Genomic DNA, 21,666 nt, shown 5'->3' on the forward strand with positions numbered 1-21,666 from the left:
TTACCTTGTTTTCCATGGGCAGGATTTGTTTATAACAACCAGGTCACGTGGGAGTGGAGAACCTTAAACAGCACAAAGTCAAGGAAGCCAAAGGGAAGAGATACCGTGCTCCTCCCTACCTTGTTCCATTTTTCCCAACTTCCCTGTTATTGGGGACTGCAAATCAAGTCAAGATGGCGCCTGGCAGTTTACCAGGAGGAGTGGTTTGTGAGACAATGCCACCGAGCTATTAAGATGGTGAGGATTCCTTATTGGCTGACTGCTGTATCTGGAGGATGCTAATTGAGACAAGCTGTGTGTAATCAGCTAGGTATATATACCTCTGCTGTTCCCCAATAAAGCAGCTCCTGCTACCTTGGGTGCCCACTACCTTGAGTTCCAGCTCAGTTCCTGGGCTTTTATCAACGTATGCCCTAACTGTTCTTGGTTTTACTGGGGTGCCTCCTTCCTTTAGCAATTTACTTAACACCCTTTCGGTTTGATTTTTACTAACTTCTGATCCGTAACAAAGACAACACAACACGCCAAGACAAAACGAAACAAAAACACACTGTATCAATCCTCTCCATTTTCTTGAAATGGCCATTCGTCCTCTGGCCCTATCTGTTTCCTCAGGGGTGAGCAGTTTTCCTCCCGTCCTATCTATTTCTAGGGACAGGCAGCTTTCCTTGTCACTCCCCCGCCCCCAGCATCCCGGAGTTCTCCTGTATGGGCCACCATTTGCCTAAGTCCGGCTGGGCAAAATAACTGGGAGGTGACAAGCAACTTGAAGGTTGAAGCGGAAACTGCTTTATTGCGGGGAAACTCAGCGGGAACTGAGCTGGAACTCAAGGTAGCGGGCACCCAAGGTAGCAGGAGCCGCTTTATTGCAGAACAGCAGAGGTATATATACTTTACTGATTACACCCAGCTTGTCTCAATTAGCATCCTCCAGATACAGCAGTCAGCCAATAAGGAATCCTCACCATCTTAATGGCTCGGTGGCTTTGCCTCACAAACCACTCCTCCTGGCAAACTGCCAGGCGCCATCTTGACTTGATTTGCGGTCCCCAACACCCTGTGAGTGGGAGGATACTTTTGTTCCTCCTACAGAGGAAAAAGTAAGGCTCAGAAAGTTGAGGTCTAGCATTCAGAGTTGATGCTCACCACGTATGCACATGTTTTCCCAAAGTTCTCCACGCTCTTGTAACTCAGCAGGCATGCATGACCAGCTCTAGACAAGAGACTGAGAAGAAGTGCCAAGTGGCACTAGCAGGATGGCAGAGAAAAACACTGTGAGTCCCCTTTGCTCTCCTTTCACCACTACTTAACCGTGGACCTCTTAGATTGAGATGGCCCATCAATACAGAATCACCCCACCCCCAAGTCACTGCTGGGAAGGACCTGCCTGATCCACACTGGACGCTGCACAGGTCATAACAAAGCAGAACAAAATTTGTGCACAGGGAGACTTGAGATTGGGAGTTGGTTTGTTACACAGCAGAACCTATCCTTAACTGAAAATCCAGGTCTCCTAAAGAGGTGTTTTTCCATCATTCTTTCTCAATCCCAGGGTATTAGAGTGGGCTCTACCTACTGTCTTTACGCCTCATCTTCCATTCACCTTTCCGTCTCTTTGGTCAATCTTCTTTCTGCTACATTTGCCCTGTGATCACCATCTTACCAAATCTATTTAATACTATTAGTTTTTTTTTTTCATAAATGAGTTTCTGAGGAACGTGACTCTGTTGATATAGTTTGCTCCCTTGTCACTCTTGACCCAAATTGACTTACACCAAAATATCATTATTTCACATAGGAAAAGGCCCAATGGAAGAATTGACTCTGGGAAGGACTGCTCCAGTCATCAAATGTCATCAATGACCCCAGTTCTTCCCATTTTACCTTTTTGTCAAAAACTTTGGTGTGTTGACTTCATCCCTAGGCTGACTTTCCTTATGGTCATAAGATAGCTGCGGCTGTTCCAGATTTGTGACTTTGAACAAGTTGCTGAGTTCACTCAAAAACATTTAGTGCCTGCCTTCTGTGTACCCAGAGGCTAGGCTGAGACAGTTGCCTTGCCTGCAAAAAAAGGAGAAAACAGTGTATACTGAGCTTCTGAGGAACGTGACTCACATTATTGTTATTTATTACCACTTGCAGTTGCAACAAAGTTCAGGGGTAAAATAAAACCATCTCATCTTTGCCTCTGACTTAAGAACAAGGAAACCTTTCCCAGAAGCCCTTTAGGATTCTTGCCTCATACTTCCCTGGTCCTCATGGGTCACATATCACTGGCCCAGGTGGAACTTTTCGGCAGTGACTAGCATGAACCTCATCGGTGGATTAATCCATTAATAGTTTGGATGGAGTGCTGGGAAGTAACTGTAGGCAGAGGAAGTAGGTCCCCGGAGGCATGCCCTACACCTTGTTCCTGGCATCTCCCTGCTCCTTGGCTTCCCAGCTGCGGCTTCCCTCTGCCACCCACGTCCACCACGTTCTACCTCAACTCAGGTCCACAGCAACGGAGTGGTCAGCTGACCATGGACTGACACTTCTGAAACCACGAGCCCCAAACACACTTCTCCTCCAAGTTGTTCTTGTCAAGTATTTTGGACACAGCAATGGAAAGCTGACTAACGCACCCTCCCACCAGAACTGTTTGTGAATCATATTCTGCCCCTCCTTATCCACGGCCCTCCGCTTCTGAAAACACCTACCAGGGCTTTCCACAAACAGGTCCTGCCTTTCCTGCACCTTCACCTCACCCCATTTCCCACTTGCTCTGCATTCCCACAACATGGAACTCTCATGTGAGGTCACCTCTCTGAGGCTGTGCCATGTGTTTTCACGGCCTGGAACAGTCAGCAAACTTTTTTTTTTTCTTTCCTTGAAAAGAGGGCTGGGATGTAGCTCAGTGGTAAAGAGCCTTCCTTGCAAGCACAAAGCCCTGGATGCAATCCCCAGTTCGAAAGAAAAAGAAAGAAAGAAAGAAAGGAAGGAAGGAAGGAAGGAAGGAAGGAAGGAAGGAAGGAAGGAAGGAAGGAAGGAAGGAAGGAAGGAAGGAAGGAAGGAAGGAAGGAGGAAAGAAAGAAGGAAGGAAGGAAGGAAGGAAGGAAGGAAGGAAGGAAGGAAGGAGGAAAGAAAGAAGGAAAGAAAGAAAGAAAGAGAGAGAAAGAGAAAGAGAGAAAGAGAAAGAAAGAGGGAAGAAGGGAGGGAGGAAGGAAGGGGAAGGGAGGGAAAGAAAACAACAAACAAAATCCAATCAAAAAGAAAAAATAATAACAAAACCCAGCTTTGTCATGGCCTCCACGGGAAAGCCTTCCCAGTTTCCCTCCTAATGAAGTACACCAGTGCCTCTTCTGTGAAACTCCTTCCTTCATTTATTCAATAAACTTTTACTGAGTTCTTCCTGTATGTCAGGCCCTAGGATACAACAAGGAATGGGACCGGCACCATCCCTATTTTGCAGGAAGGAGAGGAAGAGGAAACCCGGGTGAGACTGTGGAACAGGAGCAACTGACATAATGAGGGAAAGGACTTTGGGGAAGAGTTCAGGGGCCCCTGAAGGAGCAGCGGAGCTTGTCCCACACAGGGAAGAAAGGCGTTCGGCAGAGGGATGGGCTTGTGGCAAGGCCTCCAGGTGGGAAGGTGGCACATCAGAAGAATAACAAGACATGAAGGTGAAACCTGATACGCGCTTCCTTTGTTGGGCTCCCCCAAATGGAGTTCACCTGCTGGTCTCCCCTAAAGGGGGCTCCACATCTGCCTCTTACCTATTGCAGGGCCTGCACCTTGGGGAAGCTCACGGGGTTGCTATTGAAGGAAGAAAAACCATGGATCTGACAAAGGCATCCGGTAACCCTGGGAGGCCCTCTCAGCCATCCAGGGCAGAAGTCCTGGGAGGCAGCCCACGTCCTGTTCAGGCCCCTGCCCAGCATCCCAGTAGCTCTTAGATTAATCCCACTAGGGATTAATCTATAAAAGGAAAAAGTGGGTGGAAGCCTTGCCCAGGACTCCTGCGCTCCCAGGAGGGCAGTGACCAGGCTGAGGATGGCCAAGCCCTGCAGGAGGGGAAGTGTGGAATCTGTGCCTGTCACACCCCCACCCCCAGTGCCATCCCAGCCGAGTGTTAGCAGGGGACCGAGGCCCAGAGGTCCTGGAATCATACCCTGCTATAGTCCTTCTGCCTTTACCTGGGCCTCTCCCTGAGAGGTCAGGGATCCCTGGCCAAAGCATTAAGATGAGGGAGTTTGGGGAAAGATCTGGAGAATGGCCCCTGAAACAACAGGTTGAAAAATTATTCGGAATCACCCCAGGAAGAACATGACGTGGAGTGAGGGTGGGCGTGATAAACCTGCAGCAGGCACCCGTCCCTTAGCATTTCCTTACAATCTCTCTCACGATCTCTTTGAGGGCTTAGGGCCAGGGCTCCCAAGAACTACAAAAGCACACCCGACCTTTCTTTATCTGCTGGCTGACCTTTCCAAATTATCTGTTGCTCCCTTACCTCCCCACAAATCAATGAAAGGTTTTCTGTTTCTATCCACCTCTCATCCACCCACCAGCAGGGCTGAGGAGTAATCGAGGTGGCTTTCAAGGGGAAGAGTGACTAATCAGCACTGTTGAGGAAGAGATGAGTCCCCAGAAGGACTCCCTGGGGCTCTGGTGAGAAGGGTCAATGGGCAGTGCTCGGTTTCCCTGCTTCTCCTTTGGGTGACGCTGCACCGGGAGCGGAACCTGCTTGGGCTGGGTGCATGGAGGTCTGCAGAGGGCTGGTCTCCAAGGGCTGAATGAGTTGGTTATTCCTGGTTCTTAAGATTTCCACTGTAAGATGGGCTCCCTTTGGCGCATGATGGCTCTCCCCATGAGCCACAGTCCTCTATTAACACCTTTCTCTGAATTCAAAGGGTGTGGTAACCTGTGTCTCTCCCCCACCACACTCCTCTGCAAGGGAGTGACAGCCCTCCCAGTGTCTCCATCCCCCTGGTGAGTGTGACTGGCTGCACAACCCCTCCCCACAGATGTGCACATCCTGACCCCTAGTCCCTGTGAGTGCTACCTGATATAGAAACAAGGGAGGTACTTTGGAGGTGGGATTAAGAATTTGGTGTTGGGGAGATAGCCTGGATTACCTGGATGGACCCTAACTGCCATCCCCAAGTGTCCTAGGAAGACAGAGACAGGGCTGAGGCTGTAGCTCAGGGCTTGCTTAACATGCTTGAGGCCCTGGTTTCAAGCCTCAGGACCCCCCCCCCTCGCCCGCCACCCCCCCACCCCCACCCCCCGCCTCCAAAAAGAAAGAGGGAAATTTGACACCACAGGAGAAGGCAATGGAAGCACAAAGGCAGAGACTGTGGCCACAAGCCACCAAAGGCTGGAAGAGGGACTATTTCCTAGAACCTCCAGAGGGAGCATCACCTGCCACCACCCTGATTTCAGCCTAGTGATACTGGTTTTGGACTTCTGGCCTCCAGAACTATAAGAGAATCATTGTCTGTTGTTTGAAGCCACCACCACCCCCAGTTTGTGATCATATATCACAAGAGCTACCAAAAACAAATTCAGTCAGTGACCTCAGGGAATATATTTCTATGTAGTCATTCAACAAACATCTCCCAAGTACATTCTAGATGCCAGGCACTGTAGAAGTGCCGAGATGCTTTCATGCAGACAGGGCAGGGCAGGCTTTGCCCCAGGAAGCCACAGTCCAGTCAAATGACCACCTAGAAGAACTGTGCCCCAAATAATCACAGGTGAGGAGAGAGAGGGAATGGTAGACTTTAAAGAAATACAAGGGCAGTCATAAAACAGTGGCAATTTCTGTACAAATTCTATACAGGTAGACCTGTGAGCCCAGGAGTCAGCTGCAGGGGTAACCAAGCTCTCTGGATTCCAGCTGTACCCAGAGAGCTGCAGGTGCAGGTGGGGGCAGGGCAGGTTAAGGGGCTGCAGGCTCCCACAGAGGCAGGCCCCCAGAAATGGACTTGACACCAGGAAAGACCCTTAATGGAAAAGACTGGCTTTTCAACATGAACACTGACTGCGTGTAAACTAATGCCTAACTTCAGGGCTGGGTCCTGACTCTGGGTGATGGTTTGCTTCAAATGAGTCAGAACATGTCGGAGCTGAGAGTCTCCACGTTCTCGCAAACAGTGTACCTTCCTACATGTCAGCTGGTCCCTTAGGGAGGGCAGTGACCTCATGGAACCACCCCATGTGGTGCATTCCAGAGCAGGCCATCCCCAAGCTCAGTAAGCTTCCTAGCACCACCCTGGCATTACCAGGTACCTGAATCTGCAAAATATCTGCTGATCTCTTGGCCACAGGACTCTCCCTGAACCACCTGGAGGAGAAGTTGGGCTGGGCAGGACTGGGCCAGGTGAGGGAGGAGGCCCAGGACTGGCCTAATTCTGTTCCTCCCTCACCCCATGACTGTAAGGGAGCTGTAACTCTTGGGGCTCCTGCTTCTCAGAGGCTTAATAATAATACCCCTTCATTCTACCTCTTTTGAGGATGAAATGAGACCACAGATGGAAATACATTTTTCAAAAGCCATAAATACTAAGCCAAGGTCAAGGGTGTTTTTATTTATTAGCATTATTTTGTTGCCTCTGGAAGCAATGAACTCTGCATTGTCTCTGCAGGGAACAAAAAAAAAAAAAAAAATTGTTCCTCCAAATAGTGTTTCAGTAGCTACAACTGTCTGTCAGCTGACTCCCCCACCCACTTCTCCCCACCAACAACCCTGAGTTTGCAGCTCCAAGGCAGTTTCAAGAGAGTGTGTAGTGAAGAATTAACCCTACCCAGAGAGAGAGGTCTGGCCTTTGGCCTTGGCTCTTGGGAGGTATCTGCCAGGAATGTCCTGTCTCAATAGAAGTATCTTTGTCTGCCTGGGGGGTCTTGGACTACATTGAATAGTCTAAAAAATGTGATTTGCAGTGGCCGCTTTGAGCCATATGATATCAGTTCCACCACCAGAGAAGTTGCAGATTAAAGGTCAGCCCTGCAGGTTATCCACTCTATATACCTGTCCAAGCCTCAATAAAAATTCCAGACTTTGGGCTGGGGTTGTGGCTCAGTGGTGGAGCACTTGCCTAGCATGTGTGAGGCACTAGATTCAATCCTCAGCACCACATAAAAATAAATCAATAAAATAAATGTCTATCAACAACTTAAAAAAAAAAAAAAAAAAAAAAACCTCTGGACTTCAAGGCTCGGGTGAGCTTCCCTGGGTGGTGACAATCTATGCTTGTGTCATCATACATCATTGCCAGGAAAAGCTGGCACTTCCTGTGACTTCCCTGGGAGAGGACACCGGAAGCTTCACTTGGAACATTCTGTTGCATGTCATAATGATAAGTCTAGCAGCTTTTTGGTAAATTCTGTAAGTCCTTCTCCTGTTGATCAGCCCTGATGGTGGTCTTGGAGACAGCCTGTACACTCTGCCATTCTTCACTTTTTTATGCCATAGACTTCCTTGGCAGTATGATGAAGCTTCTGGATCTTTTCTGAGGGCAGTGTTCTTAAAAGTATAAAATAAAATATACAAAATTCAAAGAAGTCCAGTAATTATGTTGAAATGTCAGTATCCAAATATGTGCTTCTTTATTAACACATTATTAACATTATTAACAGTAGATTCAATATCGACTGTAATTGCAAAATAGCAATAAGCATAGTCAATATTTCAAGATATCTGCAACTGTAAAGAGATATGGATACGTTTCATTTTGTTTTGCAGTCCTGGGGATGGAACCCAGGGCCTCACACAGGCTAGGCAAGCGCTGTACCAGTGAGCTACCTTCCCAGTCAGACATGTGGACTTGTGTGGGTATACACAAATACAATTTGTGGCCTACATTCATAATCAAGGGAGATTCTAAATTTTAGTTAGAAGTTATGCTTCCCATTTATAGACAAAGAAAGTGAGGCTTAGAGAGTTGAAGCAAATTATCCAAGTTATAATGCTCATAATCAGTGGAGCAAGGAATTCAAATCCATGTCTCCTTGAGTCAAGACAAAGTGCAGCTCACAGAAATTTCCAGAACGGCCATCACCGTACAGGCCTTCTGTGGCCCCTCTGTGTTTAGGCAGAAATTACTGACCACAGAGTGGAAATAGACATAACTCAGCACAAGGTCCAGAACATGTGGATTAACAAGCCAATGACTGCTGAGCACTGGGGCCAATCATTAGTGTTCAGATTCCTGAACCATGAAGGTCATGGAAGATCAACCTGATCAGTGAAGAGCTTTCCAGTTTCTCTAAGGGCACCCTTGCTCTGCCCACAGAGGAACCTGAAGGTGCCCCCACAGAGCTTAGCATCATCCCCAACTCCAGGATACATAGGCTTTGCTTTCTCAAAAAAAAAAAAAAATTTGAATAAAAAGTCTCAGAAGGTTCTTCCTTGAAATGGATTCCAGATTCTATAGAGAAGCTTTTTGGCAAAGAAGCTCATCCAAGGACCAGGATGCCCTGCAAAGGAAAAGGCAGGTAAGAAGGAGGGAGGAAGAAGGGAGGAAAAATCTCTCAAGCCAGGACAAGTCACAAAACAAAAATAGAAACTATGTGGTACACATGCCACCACTCCCTGCCCCCCTCACCCGTGGCAGACCTTGCTAATAGGACACTGTATAATTAATTACCCATTAGTGAGTTTGGATGCAGTCTCAGAATCTTTCTCTGCTTGAACTTGGCACACTAGTTGCAATCTATTATCCATCAAAGACTTGATACCAAAAGGAAAGGAGAAATGTTATACTCTTGAAATAATACTGACAAGAAACAAGAACAACTAACATTTACTGAGTGTTTACTGGTGCCACTCTCTGTTTTAAGCACTTTATGTGTATTAATTCACATTTTCCACCCTCGTTGCAACAATCCTATAGTGTCAAGACTATTATTAGTTCCATTTTCCAGATGAGAAATCTAGGCACAAATAAGTTCTTTGTTCAAAATCATCCAGTAAGGGGTCAAGTCAAGATTTGAATCCAGGTGGTCTGAGTCTCAAACTTGCATATTTAATTAGACACTACATTATTGATCCTGTCCCTGTGCTGTGGGTGTTTTCAGCTAATACTCATAGCAAAAGACAAGAAGGGAATGTTTTATGGTGTTGTATGTCACGAGTCAGCAAAAGTGACTTGTGACATCCCAAAAGACTGTGTTCTAAAGTGCATAGACAGCAGCTTTTTCCAGTAAATCTGTATTGGAACTGCCTCTCAATGCAAACCATTTCCCTACCTTCTACCTTCTCAAACAGCTCATCTGCAGGCCCAAGGCTGGCCCCAGCTGGGTTGGTGACAAAACACAGCATGGCCGGAGCATGTTGGTGCATGCCTGTAATCCCAGCAGCTCTGGAGTCTGAGGCAGGAGAGTTCAAAGCCAGTCTCAGGAAAAGCGAGGCACTAAAAGATCAGGGAGACCCTGTCTCTAAATAAAATACAAAATAGGGCTGAGGATTATGGCTTAGGGGCCAAGTGCCCCTGAGTTCAATCCCCAGTACCCACCCACATCACGTCCCCCCAAAAAATCAGCAGGGAGCATGTGCAGGTCTTCTGGCTGAGGCAGGGCTTCCCTGCTCCCTCCTCACCTTGCCTGTGTGTTCCCTAACCCAACTGCTTACCAGATTACAGATTCTGGCACCTCCTAAACTGGCCCAGCCAGACTTGGGAGTCCCCAGAATCCGGGCATTCTGACAAGAGGAGAACAGATGCAGAGGAAGCCAGCTCCACCCCTGCCCTGGGTCCTGATGGCCCCAAATCAAATCTCCAAGGAAACCAACAACCATCCACTTGCGTGTGACTCAGTCATCACATTTTCTCTCCTTGCAGATGCAGCTGAAGGGAACATGAGGAGGGAAGGGAACAACTTCAGCCGAGCAACAGAAAAAGCCCCTACCTGCCCATGCAGGTAGCTGCTCTCAGCAGCAGGAACAGGTGTGTCATCTGAGCTGAACTCAAGGTCACCTCCAATGCCCTCTAGAGGCTTCATACTCAGAGACCAAGGCAACAAGCAGGTGGCCATGGCAGAGCCAGTAGGGGGCTGTTCTAGTTGTCACCTTTTCCACCCAACCCAGACCATTGCCTCCTCCTCATCCATGAGTGCAGAGGAGGAGCTAGGAACATCCTCTGGGGCACTTTCGAAAAACTTTGTAGGCTATTTTGCAGGATATGATTCCCTTGCATATGTAATATTTTATTCATTTTTATATAAAGTCTGAGAGGTATGGTATGATCACTGGGCCCATTTGGTAGGCAAGGAAACAGGTTCTGGAAGATAGGATGAAAAGCCCCAACCATCACACAGCAAGTAACATGGCAGAAAGCAAAATCCAAACCCAGAGCCAAGTCAGAAGTCTTTCCACCACCCCAGGCCAGCTCCCTGCTGAGCCAGTTCTTCACAGGTGGCCCATTCGGCTTTCAGGTGTTCCCAGTGGACCATGGAGCAGAAGTAGAATTAGAAATGGATCTCTGGGATCCCTCCCCTCCCCTAGTATGCCCCCCTGGCTTTTACTGCCCACCTTCCTGGTAATTACTGCTAGAGCAAATAAGTTAGGCCATTAGACACTCACCAGGATTTGGTGAGCACACACCCACAACGGGAAAGGCCAGGAGCAGCTAAAATGAGAGGGTTAGGCAATTCTGGCTCTGTTGGGATCATAAATGTTAAATTCTCTGCCTTTATCTACAACTTCTTTGTAGAGAAAGCATTCCACCAGTAGGTTAGGCTACAGATGAGTCAGATAGAAGCCGTTTGCATCTGTTTAGGTCCAGAAAACCCGGTCAGAGATGTTCTAAGTAGTTCCCTGTGATGTGTGTCACTTGAAATTCAGGCAAGGACTCTGCTTTGGGGAATTTTCATGGAACCTGTTCAAAAGACTCCAGGCATGTGGCTTTGCAAGCTCAATGTCTTCTCTTTTTCTTATTTTGGGGCTTGTTCACCAAACTGGTTCACCCAGTCTCCAGAGTGGCTCTGATCTTTAAAAGATCACGTTGTCATGTGGTTCCTATTCCTGAGGTGCCTTCCACCTCTTTCCTCCCCTTTAACTCTAGCCATGGTGACCTGCTTTCCTTCCTGAAAGGAAAAGAAGCAATCTAGTAGCATGATAAGATTTGAGCATCACTCTTCCCAGAAATCTTGAGTCCACCTAATCAGAGGACAGAGCAGGGCTTGGCAGGTTTATCACTGGTTTACTGACCTTGCTGGATGCGTTGATGGTGTAATGAGGTATTGTTTTTACTTTTACATTTGCTTTTCAAACCCATCCTTTGGTTCTCCCTTCTCCAAAATCTTGCCAAGATCCCAAAACATTCCATCACTATCAGATATTATCCCATGGACCTTAATTTTAGATATTTAAAAACTCCAGACCGATCCACAAGAAAACTTGAGTTTCTCAGCCAGTTCCAAATGTACTCCCTCTCATTTTCTTCTTTCACCCCTCATCTTCTAACCCTTTTTGTCTAGCCCAGAATGCAGAGACCTGCTAAGGTGAGGGTCACAGTCTCTGATTGTCTCTACCTTCCAGACTTACCCCTCACTGTGGGCTTTCCAGGTTTGGGACAGGGAGGAGGGATAGAAAGCAAAGGGTACAAGTGTCCTGTGAATACATGGGTAGGTCTTCTACCACTTGCTGGCTTAGAGTTTCCAGATTTAGCAAATTCTTAAAAATGGAGGATACTACCTGGCTTAAATTTGTGTGTGTGTGTGTGTGTGTGTGTGTGTGTGTGTGTGTTGCTAGGAATTGAACCCAGGGCCTTGTGCATGCTAAGCAGGCACTCTACAACCATGCTACATCCCTAGCTGCTGTCCCAGTTACATCTGAACATCAGGTGAAGGATGGATTTTTAGTGTAGTATGTATCTCGCAGTGTCTGGGATCCTGCATTTGATCTGCAGTGCTCCGGCTGCTGAGCCTGTTAGTCATGGCGGGTATACGCCATTCCTACTGCTGCTGAAACAAACTGTCTCAAACTCAGAGACCTGAAACAACTCACACTGATTTTCTGACATCTCTGAAGGTCAAAGACCAAAGTGGGTAGGTGGGCAGCACTCCTCTGGCTCTAAGGGAAAGTCCCTGTCCTTGGCTTTTTTCAGCTTCTGGAGGCCACCTCACTCTTTGGCTCATGGACCCTTCCTTTGTCATCAAAGTTAGCCACATCTTCTCTCCTCCCCAATTTCTCTTTCCATCCTCACATCTCCTCCCTTACAACAACCCTGGGGATTACACTGGTCCCACCTGGGTAACGCAGGATAATTTTCCATCTCAAGATCCTAAATCACATCCACCCCCCCCCCTTTTACCAGGTGAACTAGCAAATGTTCACGGGTCCCAGAAATTAGGATGTGGACATCTTTGAGAGGTTGTTATTCAGCATCTAAAGCAGACTACTTTCTTGTCCCCAAAGGGGCCTTTTATGGGTTCTTTGGAGATCCTCTGGCTGTGGATCCCTGGTGTGTCCCATACTCTGGTCCAGGCAACATGGGTGATGCCCTCAAATAACTTCCTACAACAGCTCCTCAGCTCACGGAGGCTGGACTCGCCTCTCCTCCTTGGACCCCAAGGAGGCATTCCAAGCCTGACCAACAAATTATGAAGGCGTCTGCCACTCCCAAGAAACAGCTTAACGGCCATAATCTGGAGGCAGCTTACACGTGCTTACCCATTAAAGAAATCCTCAACTCCCCACACAATCTCAGGGCTTTTCTTAGATCTAGGCTGGAGGTGGGCCATGTGCCAAGACCAGGAGTTGCAGGACCAGTCTGGACACTTCTTAGCAAGTTCTGCATGGATGGTCTAGCACCTCACTAAGAAGCATGAATGTTGTGGAAATTGTGGAAATGGGGCGAGAGCAACACCAGTTCTAAGCTTTGGGTTTCAGCCAGTATCTCCAGACAACGGGAAAGTCTAGCCTATCCCTCAAACAAAGAAAACTGATCAGAACATAAGTTCACAGTGCAGTACAGGTGTTACCAATCCCAGAGGTTTAACAGATGTATAAAATTCCACAATTTAGCAGAGAGGGCAATGACGTAAGGATGGCTAATGAAAACATTCTTCACATCAAAGTTGAGCCACAGGAAGCCCAGGCTCCAACCTGTGTGACATGCACATCAGCGTTCTGTAGGGGGAATTGGGCCCTACAGTGCACTTGAGTTGACACCAAGAACTGGCAGTGCCAATTGGAAAGCAATTTGAATGCCACGAGAGCCAGGGGCTTGGTTTACAGGCTTTGGTGTGTTCAGGCTGCTGTAGCCAAATATCATAGTCTGGGTAGCTTATATACACCAAAAATTCATTGCTCACAGTTCTTGTGGTCAAAAGTCCACTGACAGAGTCCAAGTGTGCTGAGGACTGCTCTCTGGATCATAGAGATTCTTCAAGATGGCCCTTTCTTGCTGGGTTTTTGCATGATGGAAAGGATAAGGCGTTACTGGAGCCATACCCCCCCCCCCGCCTTTTTTTTAACCTTTCAATGCTTTGGTTTTTCTTCTTTCGTTTACTTATTTGTTGTACTAGAGGTTAAACCCAGGGGCACTTTACCACTGAGCTTCTTCCTCAGCCCTTTTTAAAATTTTTTATTCTGAGACAGGATAGTGCGAAATTGCCCAAGCTGGCCTCGAACTTGTGATCCTCCTGCATCAGCCTCCCAAATCTCTGGGATTACAGGCATGCAGCACCATACCTGGCTTACTGGAACCTCTTTTATAAGGGCGCTGATCCCATTCACGAGGTCTCACCTCCAGATTATCTCCTCATACTATCACCTTCAGATTAGGGACTCAAACATATGAATTTGGGGGAAACACAAATTTTCAGCACCTACACTAGTTGTGGTTGGCCGTGGCCAGCTGTATTTGGAGGAGTATCAAGTTCCCTCCTGATTAAGAAAACGTGCCACAATCAATGTGCAGCATTTGCCCTGGGCACCGGGGGCAGAGCAGCAAATAGAAATCCTGTGATGTACCAAGAAGATGACTGCAGAGTTAACGTCAATGTGAATCCTGGCTTTCCCACGTACCAGCTTTGTGACACTGGGGAGTCGCTTAACCTCTGGGCACCCATTTCTGTGAACTGATAAAATTATCTGATATAGCTGAAGATTAAATGAAGTAATGTTCACAAACCACCTGGGACTTTGTTGCACCTCAAAACTGTCATTTCCCTTCTTTCCACTTCTAAGATGCTCATAGGTCAGCATTTTGGGGTATTCTTGGGTGTCTATGTGTCAGTGGGTTTAGAAACAGGAGTGGTCACCATCTGGTCCCTACATCACACTGATGCAAATCCATGTGGGACTAAGGACAGAGGCATCATTAAGTTAATCACTGGCCCCTCCCAGGTGTAACCCCATGCCTCTGGCATCATCCCTTGGGTGTGCCTGCCATCTGGTATTCTGCAGGGACAGGTTTTCAGCTTATAAAGATCAGGTGGTTTTGACGTGAGCCTGTGAGGTCATCTCACCCCCTCCACACTCCACGGGCATGAACTTTCTAGAGGCCAGGGAGAGGGAAGCAGGAGCCAGAGCCTGCCATCACCATCCTCTGGACATCTGGAGAAAGCATGGTGTCATGGGAATCTTTCAGCTTACTTGAGAGAAGCCACTTCAGCCCAACTTCAGAAGAGCAGCTGTTTCCTTCCCAGCACTAGGTGCTAGACCACACTTCTCTAGTTCATCTTTTCATTACATGTCATGGCAATCGAATGAGGTGGGCAGTTTATTTATTTAAATGAGTGAGCTGGTGCACAAAGTGGTTCCAGTTAGAGTGTCTGCACCAGTGCTCCATCCAGGAATGTGCCTCCATTCCATTCTTGGGTGAACACTGCTCGGTCGTCACCTAACCTGAGGCAAGTTTGCAAAAACTTTAAGCTTGCTACCTCTCCCCTCTTGAAGGTGACCAGGAGCTCTGCTGGTGCCTTATCCTCAACTCTAAACACCCCAAAAGGCAGGTGGAGAGTCCACCACACCAATCTGCTCACCTTACTCAGCTATAAGTCATGACTTTACCTATTTTATCGGGACACAGGCCTTCTTTGGCTTCAGCAGGCTGACAAGACAAGAGGGTATTGGGAGTACCAGCTCACAGGTTCCTCTCTCTGCCCAGGGTGTACAGCACCCCAGGGACTCTCTGAGGGTGTGGGCCAGGGCTCCCATATACCCTTTCCTTTAGAATCTGTGACGGTCCCACAGGGGCAGGCTGGGGAAATAGAAAGCAAAGGACACAGATGTCCTGTTAATATGCTGGTGGGTCTTCTACCATTTTCTGGCTTACAGTTATCAGATGTAGCAAATTTAGCAGATCCCAAAGGAATCTCCACAGGGGCAGGCTAGAGGATAAAATGCCTAATGGGCCCAACGTGCCTTCAGGATAAAATGCCGGTTCATGGACAGGTGTGGGCAGAGGGAGTGGCACAGGGACACAGCTTTACAAGCCTGGAGGTGCTAATCCTGGACTACCCCGCTGACCTGTATGTGACCCAACTCTTTCTCTGACCTTCCCTGGACACCCAGGGAAAGGTGACAACGGCAGTAAGCTCCTGAAAAAGATCAAATGTTCTCCTTCTGGTGTTTCTAGTCTAAAAGGAGGCCAGGAAACTGAATGGCCACCATGACACCAACAGCTCACACTTGAACAACCCTGACCCTTTTGGAGCATTTCATAACATAAGACCAAGCCAGAAACCTTGATCAAGAGCTAGTCCTCTGACGCTGTGCACCTTCTGTTCCTGCCCAGAAGCACCTGTTGGATGAATGAGTTCATGAAAGATCCTTACCAAGAACTGGGTGCTGGTCAGTCACTGATTGGTGCTTACAGACAGTAAGGAGGAGGAGAAACTGACATTTGTTGGGGTCCGAGTGCCAGATTTAGCAAATAAAAGTACAGGGTTTCCAGGTAACTTTGAATTTCAGAAAAACATCGAATAATTTTTTTAGCATAAGAATGTCCCGTGAATAGTTGGGATCACTTACATTTAAAAATCTTTCTTGTTAATCTGAAATTCCGATTTGGTGGGGCATCGTGTATTTATCTGGCAACCCAGTTAGGGGCCTAATCTCCATATCCTCTCATTCAATCCTCGTCCAGCCCCCACTATACAGATGAAGAAAAGGATGCCCTGAAGGGTAGCTTAATATACCACAGCTCAGGAAAACTCGGTGGGAACTAGAATGTGGAGCTGTGGATCTCCAGGTGGAGAGCTGCTTCCCCACAGTATGCTTCAGTAAGTAGGGCGCTTGCAGGATAAGAAGTTGTGTTGTCCCCCATCCTGAAAGTTAAGAAAGGTTCATCTCTTACAGCTAGAGTGCAGGCCGGGGATGCAGGGGCCAGTCCAGCAGGGTTCCTGTGAGCAGCACACCCGGGCAGGCAAGGGACAGTCCCCTTGCACCTGCCTTCACAGCTCAAAATTAACATCTTTGTACCAAGTGGTTGAAGGACAGACACTAATGTATGAAATGCCTGGATGATACCCCAATCACAATCTCAGTAATAATAACTGTGCTGGCAACAGTAACAATAGATTATAGGTACCTGGCATTAATGATAACCCTTCATAGCCATCCTTTTTGTAATCCCCAGCACAATCATTTTACTTTTACTAATGGTCATCATTTATTGAGCATTACCATATACCAGACCTATAGCAGTACTTTGTTATTATCTCATTTAACACAAACGATGATCCTATCAGGTGAATACCATTATCTATGTTTCAGATGAGAATCAGGGAAGTTAAGAAGTATGCCCAAGATCACTCATCCAACAGAAATCAAAGCTGGGGCTGCCTTATTCTGAGTCCTGTGTGCTTTCTGCTGATCTACTCAGCCTCTGGTGGGATTCCAAAGAAGCGCATGGAGTTCCTATCAAGGTAGTTTGTCCCTGTAGAAAGAAGGAAGGCAGAACACAGCAATGCCAGTTCCAACCAGCTCTCCCACTCCTCTCCACCCAGACAAAGGGATGTTTGTCAAAACACCCCTCACTTTCCCTCAGAGCGAATCCATCCAGAAGTAAATATAAGCCAGGGTCCCATATTGCCACTACTGTATAGATTCCCATGCAGAGCGCCTTTCCCATAATTTCTGGCCACTTTCTTATATAAGCCAGGCTTAGTGAGTGTCAGTGGTGGGTCTGGAACCCACCTTCCTACTGAGGCCACTTTGCAGTTGGGTTAATGAGCAAAGTTTCAGGATTTTGTCACCAAAAGTTAACCCACGGAATACAGGATATAAGGTATTTTGAGAAAGCCCGTATCTGCATAATTTGTACTACAGTATATTGTTGCAGTTCTTCAATTTTATTCTTACTTTTGTTGATCTCTTACTGTTCCTAATTTAGAAATTAAACTTGATCATAGGTATGTGTGTGTAAGAAAGAAATAGTGTATCTAGGGATTAATACTCCACACAATTTCAGGCATCTGTTGGGGGTTTTAGAATGTATCCCCTGTGGATAAAGTGGGACTAGTGTATTCAGTATTTACCTTTATAGGTAGGACAAAAAAAAAAAAAAAAAGACCTAACAGAAGCACTGGTTATCTGAGTGATGGGATTCCTGGTGTTTTTCTATATTGATTTATTTATTTTCCCAAAATGGAAACAACTTATTTTGTTTTGATAATTGTAAAAGTAATGCAGACTTTTTTCAAGCAACTTAGACATGCATATACTATAGTCAAAAATAAAAGATCATCTTGCCTATTTGCCCTCTCAAAGATAATAACTATTAACAGGTTGTATATAGCTTTCTAGACTTTTAATTTTAAATATCAACTTTTTTTTTACATTGAACCTTTTTTTTTATAACAACCAAGTGCTATTTTTATATCAAAGTGTTTTAAATACATGTATTAAAAGAGACTTGATAGAGATACAGCAGTCATTATCAGTGGGAAGGGGAAGTGAGACAGGAGCTTTACTTTCTTTATCTTCTTATGAGTCTTTTCCACCATCAGCACTTGCCCCTTTCTATCTCTGCTCCTGCCCTGCTGACCTAAAACTAAAAATACACATGTTGACATGAAATATAATTGCTTTTCTCAGTGCTTTAAACTCAAGACGTCTCAAATAATAATAAGCCAGTATAAACAGATCCAAACTATTCTCAGGATACAATGAACAGGAAATGCTGTGGCAGGGAGGGGGGAGCAAGACGGTGAAGACTGTTGGTCTGAACATTGTATCTTGGAAACTGGAGCCAGGTGTAAGCCATGCCTCTGCTAAAATGAAAGCGGGCAATTTTTCTGGGGAATCTCAGAAAAACTAGGTCTTTCTTTTACAGAAAATTACCATTTTAGATGGAGTGGGATAGGAAAGATTTTAAACAGCCTGTAGCCACACATCAGGCCCCTGGGGCCTAACACAATGCACCAGGACATGGATATCGGCATCCGTTTTCCAATGTTTCCTGGCACTGCATCCACTTTGACTAACTTTCTAGAGATGTAAAAGGAAAAAGAATCTGAAACTTCAAGACACACATTTATAAATATCAAATGTGTGTGTATATGTGTATATGTGTGTGTGTGTGTGTATATAGAGAGAGGAGGGCATATTTCCAAACTCTTCTTAACCTTTGGCTAAGATCAAGTATTTTGACATATTTCCTTTATCCAAATGACCACATTAGCCCCTCAACTAAAGGCAAGAGCTTGGACAGGGAGAGCTCTCAGACTCCTGAAGATGTTTCATCATAGCCCCTGCTATGGCACTGCATCAATAGTTAGAAAAGAAAGGAAGAAAGGAAAAGAGAGAGAGAGAGAGAGAGAGAGAGAGAGAGAGAAAAGAAATGCTAATCACCTAGCAAAGGAATCCATTTTTCTGTCCATCACTAAAGAATGTCAGAGCTTGTCAATTCCTTGCTATTGAGTCAGTTGCAAAAGTCATAATGCAAATTTTTTTTTCTTTCCAAGGAACTCAGTCTAAGGGAGAAACATTTTTTAAAAAAAACAATTGCACTGAGATTAGGACCCACAGAAAATTTGCAAAGGGCTTGGTGAAAGCTCACTAGTAGCAACTTCCCAGAGGAGCAGCTGCTCAGGCTGAAGAAACACAACAAGCCAGGCCAGGAAGGCCCAGTAAGGAGGCCAGGGCTCCACCCTTTGAGAATGGTGACCACTGTATTTCCTTGATTCAAAGACACTGGATTGTAAGATTCACCATGAATTTCTTAGCTCTTTAGCTCAAACCTGAGAATGAGGGTCTCCTTACATTTGCATCTTAGGTACTTCATTCCCCTGATCCTGTTTAAATTACATGTTATTTTAAAAGAATTTGCATTTTTAAAGCAATTTTAGATCACAGCAAATTGAGAGAAAGATGCAGAGATTTCTCACATACCCCTGGTCTCCACGCATGCATATTATCATACCCCTATTATCAACTTCCAGTCCACCAGAGTGGTGATGCATTTGTTACCACTGATAAGCCTACAGGGACACATTAGTGTCACTCAAGGTTCTCAGTTCACATTTGAGTTCACTCTTGGTGTATCATCTGTGGGTTTGGACAAATTTATAATGACGTGAATCTACCATTACAATATCGAACAGAGTAGTCTCACTGTCCTAAAAATCCTCTGTGCTGTGCTATCCATAGCATACATTTACAGAAACACTCATACTTCACTTTCTTCCTTGGTATCATAACATTTGAGTATAAGCCTGATTTGTATTCATTACCTGAAGACGCTTGGGAATAATATTTGGCCATCTGCAGCTCCACTAAGAACCTGCAGTTCTGGGCTGGGGATGTGGCTCAAGCAGTAGCGCGCTGCCTGGCATGCGTGAGGCCCAGGTTCGATCCTCAGTACCACATACAAACAAAGATGTTGTGTCCGCCGAAAACTAAAAAAAATAAATATTAAAATTCTAAAAAAAAAAAGAACCTGCAGTTCTTACCTGTGATTTCCCAACTAGAACTTGTGAGCTTGACCTCTATGATACTTTCAAAATTGACAGCATATGTTCAAAGCCATTAGGAAAATCCTAGGTATGCCCACCTTTTCCAGTTTCCCTTAAAGTTTCTTTTTTCCCTAATGGGATTCCACATTATAGAAATGAAATGACTTCTGAAAGTCAAACAGAAGTTTTGGTAGATTATCCAAGCCTTCCAATTTTTGAAAATTCTGGGATCTACCTTGAGAAATTTGGCCATTTCTGCTGTACTCAATTCCACCAGGTGCCGTGTCCAAAGCTATCTTCCAAACTTTCATTTTGATGCCAACCCATTCGCTGTGTGACCTTTTTGAAGATATCAAGTAAAATTAAGATTACCAATCTAAATTAAAATTTGTCATCTAAACCAACCCAATGAGGTGATACGGGATACTCAGACATGCCAGGCCAAGTTCTCCTGCATTCAGAGGCCCAGACCCTCCTGGCCCACGTGACTGCTAACAAGTTTTTGTCAACAGGCCTAAAAGACAGAGCCAGGGCTTGACAAACTAGAACAGAAAGCCTGTCATGAGCCCATGAGCCAAGAATGGTTTTCACATTTTTAAATGATTGAACAAAATTTGAAAGAATAATATTTCACAACATGGAAATTCTATGAAATTCAAACTTAATGTCTAGAAATAAAGTTTTATTGGGACATACATGATACAGTCCAATTTTAGAAATAGTAAAAGGGGAAGAGCTATCATTTCTTTGAATGGAACTCATGAGGGTATTAGAAGTATCCACTCTGTCCCTGGAGGTTTAGACAGAAGGGGCATGGAGAGATGACCTCAGCTGCAGGACAAAGTCAGGAGGTCTGTACTGATGCCTCTCTTAAATGTTGAAGATGAAGGTACTAAGTGTGTTTATATGAGAGACAAGAGAGAAGAGGAAGTTAGGTCTAATCAGTTTACACCCAAGGGACAAACTAGAACAGAAAGCCTAGGAGGTTAAGTTACTCATGCAAATTCTTATGTCCACATCTACAGATGAAGGAACAGAGACCTTAATAAGGTTGAGAAACTCATGCAAATTCACATGACTCCTAACACACTGGACCAAATCTTCAGACTGTGTCAGTACGACTGTAAGTCCATGTTGTTAACCACTAGGTTTCTAACCTCTTGTTCACAGGTCGATGAACACAATGCTTTGGTCAGGGATTTCCAGAGGAACACAATACCAATAGTGTGTATATTACTCCTCAGAAGGAATTTATTAGACTGGCTTCCACAGTCAGAGGCCACAGAGTCCCACAATAGCCACCTGCAGGATGGGGAGCCAGGGAAGCCAGCTCAGTCCAAGAAGCTGGAAACCTCAGAAAACACAAGAGACCAACGATGCAGCCTCAGTCTGAGGCTAAAGTCCTGGAGACTCCATGAAGAGTCACTGGTACAAATTAAAAAAAAAAAAAAAGAATTTGGAGACTGATGTCACAGGTGATGACAGCAGGAAAAAACATATCTACTTAGAAGAACCCAGAATCCCCTGGGAGGAGCTTCCTTCTTCTTCCACCTTTTGTTTTATCCAGGCCTGCAGCCTATTGGATGATGATGCTTATATTCAGAGAGATCTCCCACTTCAGTTCACCAACCTACATGCCAACTGTCTCAGGAAACACCTTCAAACACACACACACACACACACAGTATTCCCCCTTTTTATATAATAAAAGAAAAACTGAGTGGAGTGGGGCTCAGTGATTCATCTGGAGTTATGAATATATTTAAGAATATCCCCAGGGGC

The 21,666-nt window shown here is 45.7% G+C and overlaps 1 protein-coding gene and 1 long non-coding RNA gene across 3 annotated transcripts in view; one reads left to right on the forward strand and one right to left on the reverse strand.

Moving 5' to 3' along the window:
- The window catches only part of Plekhf2 (pleckstrin homology and FYVE domain containing 2), a 79,772-nt gene that overhangs the window by 6,108 nt on the left and 51,998 nt on the right, over nt 1–21,666 (reverse strand). The window contains exon 2 of the mRNA XM_078016891.1: nt 1,885–2,061. Coding sequence (XP_077873017.1) covers nt 2,039–2,061 — 23 coding nt within the window. The 3' untranslated portion in view covers nt 1,885–2,038. The remainder of the gene's footprint in view (nt 1–1,884; nt 2,062–21,666) is intronic.
- On the forward strand, nt 8,186–21,609 carry LOC144365450 (uncharacterized). Of its 2 annotated transcripts, XR_013423902.1 has the most exons (3): nt 8,189–8,475; nt 9,819–9,923; nt 21,055–21,609. It is a non-coding gene; the product is annotated as an uncharacterized LOC144365450 (long non-coding RNA). The 2 variants fall into 2 exon arrangements; XR_013423901.1 differs by lacking the exon at nt 21,055–21,609 and having other exon boundaries at nt 8,186–8,475; nt 9,819–14,116.

Source organism: Ictidomys tridecemlineatus, chromosome 7 (genome assembly GCF_052094955.1).
Source record: "Ictidomys tridecemlineatus isolate mIctTri1 chromosome 7, mIctTri1.hap1, whole genome shotgun sequence".
NCBI lineage: Eukaryota > Metazoa > Chordata > Mammalia > Rodentia > Sciuridae > Ictidomys > Ictidomys tridecemlineatus.